At 44.4% G+C, this 12,475-nt stretch overlaps 1 protein-coding gene across 3 annotated transcripts in view; it reads right to left on the bottom strand.

The window, feature by feature from the left end:
* itga2.2 (integrin, alpha 2 (CD49B, alpha 2 subunit of VLA-2 receptor), tandem duplicate 2) overlaps positions 1-12,475 on the bottom strand; it is a 260,388-nt gene that overhangs the window by 130,432 nt on the left and 117,481 nt on the right. For all 3 annotated transcript variants that reach the window (XM_068032759.1, XM_068032766.1, XM_068032773.1), the window contains 2 exons: positions 12,055-12,164; positions 6,177-6,268 (listed from right to left, as the gene is read on the bottom strand). In XM_068032759.1, coding sequence (XP_067888860.1) covers positions 6,177-6,268; positions 12,055-12,164 — 202 coding nt within the window. The remainder of the gene's footprint in view (positions 1-6,176; positions 6,269-12,054; positions 12,165-12,475) is intronic.

Here is a 12,475-nt window from a genome sequence, read left to right as displayed (position 1 = left end):
TAAGAGATCGCGTAGTTAAGGATCCTCTAGGGGGAAGCGATCATAACATGGTAGAATTTCAAATTCAGTTTGAAGGTGAGCAACTCTGGTCTCAAACCAGTGTCTTCAACTTAAACAAGGGCAATTACAGAGGTCTGAAGAAAGAGTTGTCTAAAGCGGGCTGGGAAAATACACTACAGGGAATGTCAGTAGAGGAGCAGTGGCAGACTTTTAAGCAGATATTTCATGACACTCAGCAAACATTTCGATCAGAAGGAAGGACTCGATGAGAACGACGAACCACCCGTGGATAACAAAGGAAGTTAAGGAGAGTATCAAATCAAAAACAAAGGTGCACAAAGCGGCAAAAGCTAGTGGTAGGCCAGAGGATTGGGAATTTTTTAGAAACCAGCAGCCGATGACTAAAAAACTAAAAGAGGGAGAAAATTGATTGAGAGTAAACTGGCAAGAAATATAAAAACAAACAGTAAGAGCTTCTACGGGTATATTAAAAGGAAGAGAGTAGCTAAAGTAAGTGTGGGACCCTTAAAGGATGAGACTGGAGAATTAATAACAGGGAACAGGGAAATGGCAGATAATTTAAACCAATATTTTGCATCAGTCTTCACGGTGGAGGACACTATAAACATCCTGACAATAATAGATGAGCAAGATGTGAATGGGAGGGAGGAGCTTGTAACAATCTTTATCACAAGGGAAAAGGTGCTGGACAAACTGATGGGACTAAAGGCAGACAAGTCGCTAGGACCTGATGGCCTGCATCCAAGGGTTTTAAAAGAAGTGGCTGCAGAGACAGTGGAGGCATTGGTCATAATATACCAAAACTCACTGGAATCTGGTAGGGTACCAGCGGATTGGAAAACCGCTAACGTGACAACCCTATTCAAGAAAGGAGGCAGACAGATAGCAGGAAACTATAGACCAGTTAGCTTAACATCTGTCGTTGGGAAAATGCTAGAGTCCATTATTAAGGAAGAAATAGCAGGACATTTAGAAAAACATAATGCAATCAAACAGAGTCAACATGGTTTATGAAAGGGAATTTGTTCGAGTTCTTTGAGGATATAACAAGCAGGATGAAGGGGAACCGGTAGATGTAGTATATTTGGATTTTCAGAAGGCATTCGATAAGGTGCCACATAAAAGGTTACTGCACAAAGTCAGAGCTCAGGGTATTGGGGGTAATGTGTTGGCATGGATTGAGGATTGGCTAACACGCAGAAGGCAGAGAGTCGGGATCAATGGGTCTTTTTCAGGTTGGAAAGCCATAACTAGTGGGGTGCCACAAGGATCGGTCCTAGGGTCTCAACTATTTACTATCTATATTAATGACTTGGAGGAAGGTACAGAGTGTAATGGATCCAAATTTGCTGATACAAAAATAGGTGGGAAGGCATGTTGTGATGAGGACACAAAGAATCTGCAAAGGGATAAAAATAGGTTAAGTGAGTGGGCAAAAACTTGGCAGATGAAGTTCAATGTGAGAAAGTGTGAGGTCATCCACTTTGGTAGGAAGAATAAAAAGGTAGATTATTATTTAGATGGAGAAAGACTACAAAATACTGCAGTACAGAGGGATCTGGGTGTTCCTCTACATGAAACACAAAAAGTTAGTATGCAGGTGCAGCAAGTAATTGGGAAGGCAAATGGAATTTTGGCCTTTATTGTTAGGGGGTTAGAGTTTTAAAATAGGGAAGTCTTGTTCCAGCTGTACAGGGTGTTGGTGAGGCCACACCTGGAGTACTGTGTACAGTTTTGGTCCCCGTATTTAAGGAAGGATATACTCGCAATGGAGGCAGTTCAGAAAAGGTTCACTCGGCTGATTCCTGGGATGAAGGGGTTGTCTGATCAAGAACGGCTAAACAAGTTAGGCCTTTATTCATTGGAGTTTAGAAGAATGAGAGGTTATCTTATTGAGACATATAAGATTTTAAGGGGGCTCGACAGGGTAGATGTTGAGAATATGTTTCCACTGGTGGGGGAATCTCGAAATAGGTGACATTGTTACAGAATAAGGGGTCACACATTTAAAACTGAGATGCGATGGAATTTCTTCTCTCAGAGGGTGGTGAATCTCTGGAATTCTCTACATCAGACAGTTGTGGAGGCTAGCTCATTAAATGTATTTAAGGAGGATGTAGATAGATTTTTGAAATTTCGGGGAGTCGAGGGGTATGCTGAGCAGGCCTGAAAGAGCAGTTGAGGCCTGGGATAGATCAGCCATGATCTTATTGAATGGCGGGGCAGGCTTGAGGGGCTGAATGGCCTACTCCTGCTCCTATTTCATATGTCTTTATGTTCTTATAGGTTGTGATTGTCCACTTCTGAAGATGTCATGTGTTCTTCTTGAAGATGAGAGCCTGGATTTTCCCAGTTGGGTGATTTTTTAAATTTAATTTAATTTTATTTAGAGATACAGCACTGGAACAGGCCCTTCGGCCCACTGAGTCTGTGCCGACCATCAACCGCCCATTTATACTAATCCTACACTAATCCCATATTCCTACAACATCCCCACCTGTCCCTATATTTCCCTACCATCTACCTCTACTAGGGGCAATTTATAATGGCCAATTTACCTATCAACTGCAAGTCTTTTGGTGGTGGGAGGAAACTGGAGCACCCGGCGAAAACCCACACAGACACAGGGAGAACTTGCAAACTCCACACAGGCAGTACCCAGAATTGAACCCGGGTCGCTGGAGCTGTGAGGGTGCGGTGCTAACCACTGCGCCACTGTGCCGCCCACTGTTCAGTGGCATTGTGAATGAAGCGAACCTGAGGTGCACAGTATCTGGGGAAGGAAATTAGCACTGGAACCCGCATCAGCATCGTGAGGATGGACTTCAAACTCACATGGAAGTCGTGCACACTCCACACTAGGTTCGGGTGCACATCAACCCTTAAAGGCCCAAGACTGTTTAAGGGGTATGGAGCAACAAGAGGCACATCCAGGTAATGGATGAAAAATCACTGATTATTAACACTGAGTTTTTGGAAAAAGGTAAGCGATTGGTATCTTTAATTCTTTAAATGAAAGCTGCCTGAAGGCTTTGCAAAAAAGATTGTTTAAATATATTCTTGATTGGACTTTCCTGGGATATCTGTGCTGTTGCTGCTTTTTAAAATTCCATCCCTTAATAATGCTTTTCTGCTTCTCTGGAAGGACAAGGTGTCATTAGCATATCGAGAAAGGGTGCCCATTTTGATAAGGTGCACACAGAAGTACTGCTGCAGGTTTGGAATGACAGAGGGCAGTGTTGTCCCCTACCGGAGGGAGAAATGTCTCAAACAGCAGGACAGGATGTGCTGCAGCAAACTGCTCAAAATTGAAGTTTGCCTGTACAGTTTAGTGCACAGTGATGCAGCACTGACAGAGGTTTGCTGAGCTCATTATAAGGGACAAGGTAGGGCACTGGCTGGTGATGCTTTCACCAAAGAAAACAAAGAAAATGTGATTGCTGCATTCACCTCAAAGCATTTTGCCCTCACAATCTGTATTGGTTTGCATGGGTCCAGAAAACCTCCAGTCTTCACTCTTCGGCATCATTTGTTAACATCACTTATTCCATCAGCAATGGTTGAGCTTACTATGTGGTTTCATATTATAGAATGTACAATCCTTTGTTTTTTGGCCCCATATTTCTACAGTGCCAGTGGTACATATCTGGCTTGGGTGGCTGCAAGGCAGTTGGAGAAAATGTAATTAAAAATATTAAAAATGGCGACAGGGAGTCTATAATTGAGCACCCTGTATTAAATCGCATTGTCTTGGGGAGGGTGGAATTCAAATTTTATATTCTCCTCTGCAGGCCACTGCAGTATTTTCTGTCAGAAATGCATGGAATTTCCACCATCCAGTGTTGCGACATGTTAATGATGTATAAGCCAAATGATGTATTCTTACCACTTCCACTTCATTTCAATATAACCACCCATATTTGGACAGATATACTGAATCAGAAGCAAAATACTGTGACTGCTGGAAATCTGAAATAAAAGCAGAAAATGCTAGCGATACTCAGCAAGTCTGGCAGCATCTATGGAGAGTGAAACAGAGTTAACTGCCAGATCTGCTGAGTATTTCCATCATTTTCTGTTTTTATTTCAGATTTCCAGCAGTGGGCCTGCCGACTAATTAAGGATGGCAGGCAGGGCCCTGATGCTGCTGATCCAATCACAGGCTGGCAGCTCTGAAAGCCTCCGCAGTGTCACAGGGAGAGGTAGTCATTGCTGAGGCAGACAGGAGACCCCAGGAGCTCGGACGAGCAAATTAAAAAAAATTCAGGGGCCGAGGGTTGGAGGGGTAACCCCTCTGGGGAGATTGTTAGGGCTTGGGGGCTGCCTTCCCTGCCTCCTCTTTGGTCCATTGAGTCTCCAGCCCTGGTGGCTCCTCCATTAAGCTGGCAGCCTCCCCACATGACGGGGGGTGGGGGAGGGGATCGCTCTGCTGTTGGCAAAATGCCACTGGCCCCATAAAATAGCTTTTAATTGTGCGAATTGGCTGCCCATCTCCTTGGAGCGGGCAGCCACTCTGCATCCGGTCCCACGGCTGGGAAAATGCCCCTGTGGTGGGACTGTGTCAGGGAGCTGGCCTGATGCGGCTCCTTGCTACTTTACCAACCTCCCCCACCACCTCCCAGCCTGCCACCTAGGGGCTGGTAAAATTCTGCCCAAAGACTTTAAACCTCTGAATTAGGAAACATAAAGCATGGAATGTTGCATCTGATTGTGGTAAGATGCTCCACTGAACTATATCATTGAATAGTTCTAATTCATGTTGCACAATGTTCTCTCTTTGTGGCAATTATTGAAGCTAATCACTAGTTGAACTGCACTCCAGCCTATTGCATGTCCCCTTTAACCCTCTGCCTTCAGCTACCATGCTTCAGCACTTTGGAAGTCTCCTTCCAAATCTCCTTATGCCCCACTTTCAAACACCTTCTCAAACCTTGCCTCTTTGATGTTGCCTCCCCTAATTTCCTCCTTACTGCTTGCTCATTGTCCACTGCTGCCTCTGAAAAATGCCTTAGGATGTTTAGTTGCACGAATGACGATATATTCATTTGACTTGTTTTGCTCGGCATGAGATGTCCTGCAAAGATTAAGTGCTAGTCCAAAAGGAGGAGAAAAGAGGGAAGGGGAAAGAACTGCTTTTAAACAACTTTGGTTGTTTATTTTAGGAGGTGTGTTAGCAGGGTAGTTGGAACAGATTGCCTATCTAACTGAACTCCAGGTGAATGCTGCATGGCACAAATAAACCTAAAAGAAGGGGAAGAGGATTTTTTATTTAATGAAAACCGTTAGTTGAACTGTTGAACTATATAGTATGGTGTGTCTTCAAGTACCAATGCACCATAATTTGAAGGAAAATGGACTGGAAGTCTGCTACATAGACTGCCTTTTGATTAAGAAGCAGCAACTGTGGGGAATTCGGTTCATTATGGGACAAGATAGTAAACCTGCTCTTCATAAACAGGTCAATTATTTCACTACAGAGTGGACAAAGAAAATCTACATACCATACAGAAAGTCATTTAAGGATATCTAAAGTAATATACCAAGAGAAACACTCATTATTTAAAATCATTAAACAGTTTTGCAAATTTACTGTGAAAGGAGCTTCGATGTGGAGATGTAAATATATCGGAGGACGTTCCGCATATCTTACACAGACAGAAAGACTAATGAGGAAGTGCTGGAAATGGCTGGAGAAAAGAGGCAATTAGTGCATAACATCAAAGAGAGAAAGATACAGTACTTAGATCACATCATTAGAGCAGAAGATAGACAGAGACAATTATTGGAAGGAACGATCGATGAAAAATGTAGGCGAGGGAAGCAGAGAAGAAAATGGATGACAGATATAATGGACCAGGTGTAGTTGACCTATGCAGAATGTGTAAGGACAGCACAGGACAGACAGAGGTGGAGATCCATGACAGTCAACCTTCAGGGAAAAAGATGACATGAATGAATAAGCAGAATTAAAACAGTTTTATTTAATGTTTTTCACCTGTTTCTGAAAAGTGGTCCTGACAAATTGTTAACATTACTTAAGAATGTTCACACTCTGTGGAAATTGTGTAAGAACTTAAAGCTGAGTATGATGTAGGCTCAGTATCACACCTATAGTACTCTTTATCAAACTATTTAGTTTGAAAATTTGTAATTACCAAAAATCCACCAGTTTTATCATTCCTGATCAGTGTTGAACCAGTATTCATGTTCTGCTTGACATCTGTCACATTTGGAAAGGTCATTATATCTGAAAGATGAACCAAAACAATTGATAAAATATTATATTTTGATATTAAATTCATACAGTGCAAGTTGACAACACTAAAGGGACAGTTCAGATGGCAAGTCAACAAAAGCAAATCTGTTCATTCAAGTAAATGGTGCTTGGAAGAACAATAATTGACTAGTTTATTAAATTAATTACCTTCATATAAAAATATATTAAACAATGATTCAAATGAGACTATAGCTGATATCAGAGGATATCCGACTTGTGAGAGAAAATGTCCAGCTTACTTAAGTGACTAGGCTATGAAGTTTATTGTTTACACTTTTGGAAACAAGCCATTGAAACATGCTATGTCTCTCATTTAATAAGAAGGGGAGGGATGTAGTGTTTTGAAATTGCATTGTACATTTTGCCCACTTGAGGTTACTATACACACAAGCCAGCAAAGGGAAAGTGAAAGTAAAAAAAGAATAAAGAAGAATCCATGATGTTTGAACAGCTCTGTCTCTGACTCTGCCTCATATTTCTTACTAAACTCGACTAAACCTCACTCCAGTCCCAAGAACATCACAGTTCCAAGTCAGGATTATGTGTGACTTGGAGGGGAACTTGCAGGTGGTTGTGTTCCCATGCATCTGCTGCCCTTGTTTTTCTAGGTGGTAGAGGTCATGGGTTTGTAAGGTGCTGTCTTGGCAAGTTGCTGCAGAATATCTTGTAGATGGTACTCACTGCTGCCATTGTGGTGGAGGGAGTGAATGCTGAAGGAGGTGGATGGGGTGCTGATCAAGCAGGTTGGTTTGTCCTAGATGATGAGCTTTTTGAATGTTGTTGGAGCTGCACTCATCCAGGTAAGTGGAGAGTATTCCATCACACTCCTGACTTGTGTCTTGTAGATGGTGGACAGGCATTGGGGAGTCAGGACACGCTTTACTCACTGCAAAATTCCTCATTGGAGGGAAAATCATTGAAGAAGCAGCTGAAGATGGTTAGGCCCAGGACACTACGCTGAGGAACCCTGAGGCTGAGATGACTGGCCTCCATTAACCACAGCCATCTTCCTTTGTGCTAGGTATGACTCCAACCAGTGGAGAGCTTTCCCCTGATGACCATTGACTTCAATTTTGCTAGAACCTCTTGATGCCACACTCTGTCAAATGCTGCCCTGATGTCAAGGGTAGTCATTCTCACCTTGCCTCTTGTGTTCAGTTCTTTTGTCCATGTTTGGGTCAAGGCTGTAATGAGGTCAGGAGCTGAGTGGCCCTGGCGGAACCCAAACAGAACACCAGTGAGCAAGTTATTGCTGAATAAGTGCCACATGATAGCACTGTTGATGACACCTTCCATAACTTTGCTGATGATTGGGAATAGATCGAAGGGGCGGTAATTGATCAGATTGGATTTGTCCTGCTTCTTGTGGACAGGACATACCTGGGCAATTTTCCACATTGTCGGGTAGATACCAGTGTTGTAGCTGTACTGGAACAACTTGGTTAGGGGTGTGGCTAGTTCTGGAGCACAAGTCTTCAGGACCTCAGCTGGGATGTTGTCAAGGACCAATGCCTTTGCTGTATTCAGTGATTTCAGCCATTTCTTAATATCACATGGAGTGAGTGAAATTGGCTGAAGACTGGCATCTGTGATGCTGGGGACCTCAGGAGGAGGCCAAGATGGATCATCCACTCCGTGCTTCTAGCTGAAAATTGTTGCAAATGTTCAGCCTTATCTTTTGCACAGAGATGCTAGGCTCTGCAATCATTGAGGATAGGGATGTTTGTCCTCCATTTAGTTGTTTAATTGCCTGCCATTCACGACTCCATGTGGCAGGACTGCAGAGCTTTGAGTTGATCCATTGGTTGTGGGATCGTTTCTCTCTGGCTATAGCATGCTGCTACTGCTGTTTAGTATGCATGTATTCCTGTGTTGTAGCTTCACCAGTGTCATGCATGGATGAGCCATGATGAAATAAACAATGAAATGGGAGAATTATGAATTTAAAAAGTCAACTGTTAAAAAAAAACACAAGAACATGGAGAATTGTACCACAGTCAAAATGATGTCTGCTGGTGGTAAGATCCTAGCAGCATTACCAATTGGCCCCTAAGTGGGCAGCTAATTGTTGCTGATTAGCTACTGGCTGCCGCCGGGTGAGTAGCTGACGCCAGTTTCAGACCACCTCTGGCAAGAACACTTGAAGGTGGGAACACGTTGGGGAGCTGACCCAACGAGGACCTTGACCATTTCCCTCCAGGTCCTGCCTCCAAACGCACCCCCACAGGTCTCATAAGATTCACCCACTGTTTTTTACTGTTATGCTTAGCTTCAGTTGCTATGCTGTTTTTCCATTGTTTGCACAATGATGACCTGGAAGCTGTGGCCACAGTTTAGGTTTTCTTTTGCAGTCTTCAGAGAGTGCCTCCATATTGAGCAGGTCTCATGGTCCCCTACCTTCAGTGAAAGCACCCACCTCTCCTGGTGGGGCTGCCAATCACCCAGAGTCTTGGGTGCTCCCATTGATCGTCCCGCCTGTGGAGCTCACCGGCCATCCCTAATTCAATGGGGGTTCTGGAGACGGCCTCTTAATTGGCCACTTCTGGGAAGATTGTGCAGGCGGGCAAATTTCAGAGAGAATTGGGGTTGGGACATGCATGTGCCAGCGCTGGAAGAATATTTTCAAAGGCAGGAACATTCTGCCAACTAAGAGCAGTCACATGTGGGGGTAATTTTGACTTTGGGTGATAATGATAAACAAATTATACTGATTCAATTCTTCATTGCACATTTCTCCCAGTGTAAAATCAGGAGAGATGTATAATGGATGGTTAAATCAGTATTGCTGACTTTACCTGACTTTATCGCCTTGAGTCAAAATTAGCCCTATAAAAGCAAACCATAAAAGATGCAACCACTGAGAATGACTAAACATAATGAATCACTATCTCCTCCTAATATCCCCAATGGGGTGTCTCCCATTTAAGACAGGGATGAGGAGAAATTTTTCTCTCAAAGGGTCGTGAGTCTGTGGAATTCTCTTCCCTGGAGAGTGGTGGAGGCAGGGTCATTGAATGTTTCTAAGGCAGAGATAAGCAGATTCTTGACAAACAAGGGCATCAAAGGGTATCATGGGTCAGCAGGAAAGTGGAATTGAGTCCATAAACATATCAGCCATGATCTTATAGAATGGTGGAGCAGGCTTGAGGGACCGAATAGCCTACTCCTGTTCCTAATTCGTATGTACGTATGTTCGTATTTCCATGGGGAGAGCTGGGATTGTTATCTGCCTTGGAGACATACCCCTGGCCTTGTGTACCTTCCAGCCTTGGGGTCATTTAAATACAGGAGGTGGGCTACCTCACCTTTACCTGGGGACATAATTTCACTGCAACAAACTTCTGAGGCTGGGGCAATGGAAGCAACCTACGCAAAGCTAACTTATTTGACAAATTATATAGCCTCCTCATCAGCCTGTGCAAGACTACAGTCACTGAGTACTTTCACAGGTCCAGATACAGAAAATAAACTAAGAGCCTTTAGCACCGTCAGGAAATTGCTGATCTCTGGGCCTAACAAGTAGTCCCTGTGTGCACAGTTTAAAACAGGAAAGAGTGCCAAAGCAGGTATTCCACTGATTTGCATATATTTGGAAAATATTACTTACACATTTACACAAATTTTAAGGCTTTAGGCAAGAGATGTGGGGATGTGAAGAAGAACTTTTTTATGCGGTGAGTGGTAATGATCTGTAACTCACTGTTTACGAGGTTGGTGGAAGCGAAGACTGAATGATATCAAAAGGAAATTGGATGGGCAATTGAGGGAAACAAACTTTCAGAGCTACGGGGATACAGAAGGGGAATGGGACTGATTGGAGTGATCTACAGAGAGCTGGCATGCATTTGATGAGCTGAACGGCTTTCTTCTGTGGCGTAATGAATCTATGGCCCTGATTTTTCCAAAGCAGCAGGAGTTTCACCACCCGGGCCGGGGCTGGCTGTGGGGGTGGGGTGGTCAGTGACCTGGCTTTGGCGAGTGGCGGGATCCGGGGCCACATTTTACAGGCGGCAGCCAATTAAGTGGCTACCGTCTGGCCTGCCGCTCAGTTAGCTCAATAGCTCAGCAGTGCCACTGGCAGCAATGGCCACTGCTGGGGCTACACCTGAAGGAAGAAGACTCAGCAATGAATGTGCACCCTCACAACAGAGGAGTGGTGTCTTGGGGTTCTGGGGCCAGCAGGCAGGCCACAGCGGAAAGGGGTGGTGGTTGGTGTCACTGACAGCAGGCGGTGCGGCTACCCCAGGGGCTGCCAGGGTTTGCCTGGCAGTCTCAACTCAGTGAGGGGCCCTGCTACTGGTGAAATGCCAGAGAAGACGATAAGACGCCCTTAATTGGTTACTTAAGTGGCTCAAGTGGGCTCTGGCCATCTGCCACCTTTCCCTCCACTGTCAAATTGGCATGGTGGCGGGAAGGCACGGGCATGCCACCTGACGCCTTCCCATACCATTTTGCCAGCCTTCCTCCCTCTAAATCCCGTCTTCCTAGGGCCCAGAAAATCCCGACCTATGACTCTATATGGGCCATTATACCACTCGGAGCTGGGCAGAGGCACCAAGAAACAGGTTGAGGCAGAAAAAGACAGTGATGTGGCAGGCAGTGACTAGTGGGGTACTGCAGGGATCAGTGCTCGGACCCCACCTCTGCACTATATATGTTAATGATATAGATGAGGGAATTAAATGTAATATATCCAAGTTTGCAGATGACACAAAGCTGGGTGGGAGTGTGAGCTGTGAGGAGGATGCAGAGAAGCTCCAGTGTGATTTGGACAGGTTGAGTGAATGGGCAAATACATGACAGATGCAGTATAATGTGGATAAATGTGAGGTTATCCACTTTGGTAGAAAAAACAGAAAGGCAGATTATCTGAACAGCGATTGATTAGGAAAGGGGGAGGTGCAGCGAGACCTGGGTGTCCTTGTGCACCAGTCGCTGAAAGTAAGCATGCAGGTGCAGCAGGCAGTTAAGAAGTCAAATGGCATGTTGGCCTTCATAGCGAGAAGATTCGAGTACAGGAGCAAGGATGTCTTGCTGCAATTATACAAGGCCTTGGTGAGACCACATCTGGAGTACTGTGTGCAGTTTTGATCTCCTTATCTGAGGAAGGATGTTCTTGCTACGAAGGGAGTGCAGTGAAGGTTCACCAGACTGATTCCTGAGATGGCAGGACTGACGTATGAAGAGAGATTGGGTCAATTAGGCTTGTATTCTCTCGAGTTTAGAAGAATGAGAGGGGATCTCACAGAAACCTACAAAATTCTAACAGGACTGGACAGACTAGATGCAGGAAGGATGTTCCTGATGGTGGGGGAGTCCAGGAACAGGGGTCACAGCCTAAGGATAAGGGGTAAGCCATTTAGGACTGAGATGAGGAGGGATTTCTTCACCCAGAGAGTGGTGAACCTGTGGAATTCTCCACCACGGAAAGCAGCTGAGGCCAAATCATTAAATATATTCAAGAATGAGTTAGATATAGTTCTTAGGGCTAATGGGATCAAGGGATATGGGGAGAAAGCGGGCACAGGTTACTGAGTTTGGATGATCGGCCATGATTGTATTGAATGGCGGAGCAGGCTCGAAGGGCCGAATGACCTCCTCCTCCTGCTCCTATTTTTCTATGTTCCATGCTTCTATGTGGATACCAATACACTATGAAAATCAGCTGGAGGTGGGGAGGAAGTCGAGGCCATATTCTTTAGAAATGTCACCAGTAGATTTGACATTTTACATGTGTGTTATGGAATCATACTTACCTCCCAAGTTGAGTTTCTCACAAATTGCACTGTTGCCACTAACAGGACATTTATATACATCTCCCGTGCGATTCTCAGGAAACCCACTCCATGGTGATCCGACCAGCAACCTGTAGTGTGAAATACACATATGTGATTGAATTGAAAATGGCATGAGATTAAGAAAATAATTGCATTAAATCATGTCACATTCATCTGAATCAGCAGGATTTAGTGTAATCTTTTTCTACCCAATCCTCCCTAGGTGCTAACTGATGATGGGAAAGAGATTCACTGGTGGTGACTGCTCTCTATGGGTGGAATCTTGCCACCTTTGAAAATAACCGTCCATCAGTAACAAATGTGGGTCCTGTCACCGATGGTCTGAAAGTCCCCCCCACTTACAAGATCTTCCCTGAGGCAGCCAATTAATTGATTTTTT

This window comes from Heterodontus francisci, chromosome 1, assembly GCF_036365525.1.
Source record: "Heterodontus francisci isolate sHetFra1 chromosome 1, sHetFra1.hap1, whole genome shotgun sequence".
NCBI lineage: Eukaryota > Metazoa > Chordata > Chondrichthyes > Heterodontiformes > Heterodontidae > Heterodontus > Heterodontus francisci.
This window is presented reverse-complemented; position numbering and strand designations above follow the sequence as displayed.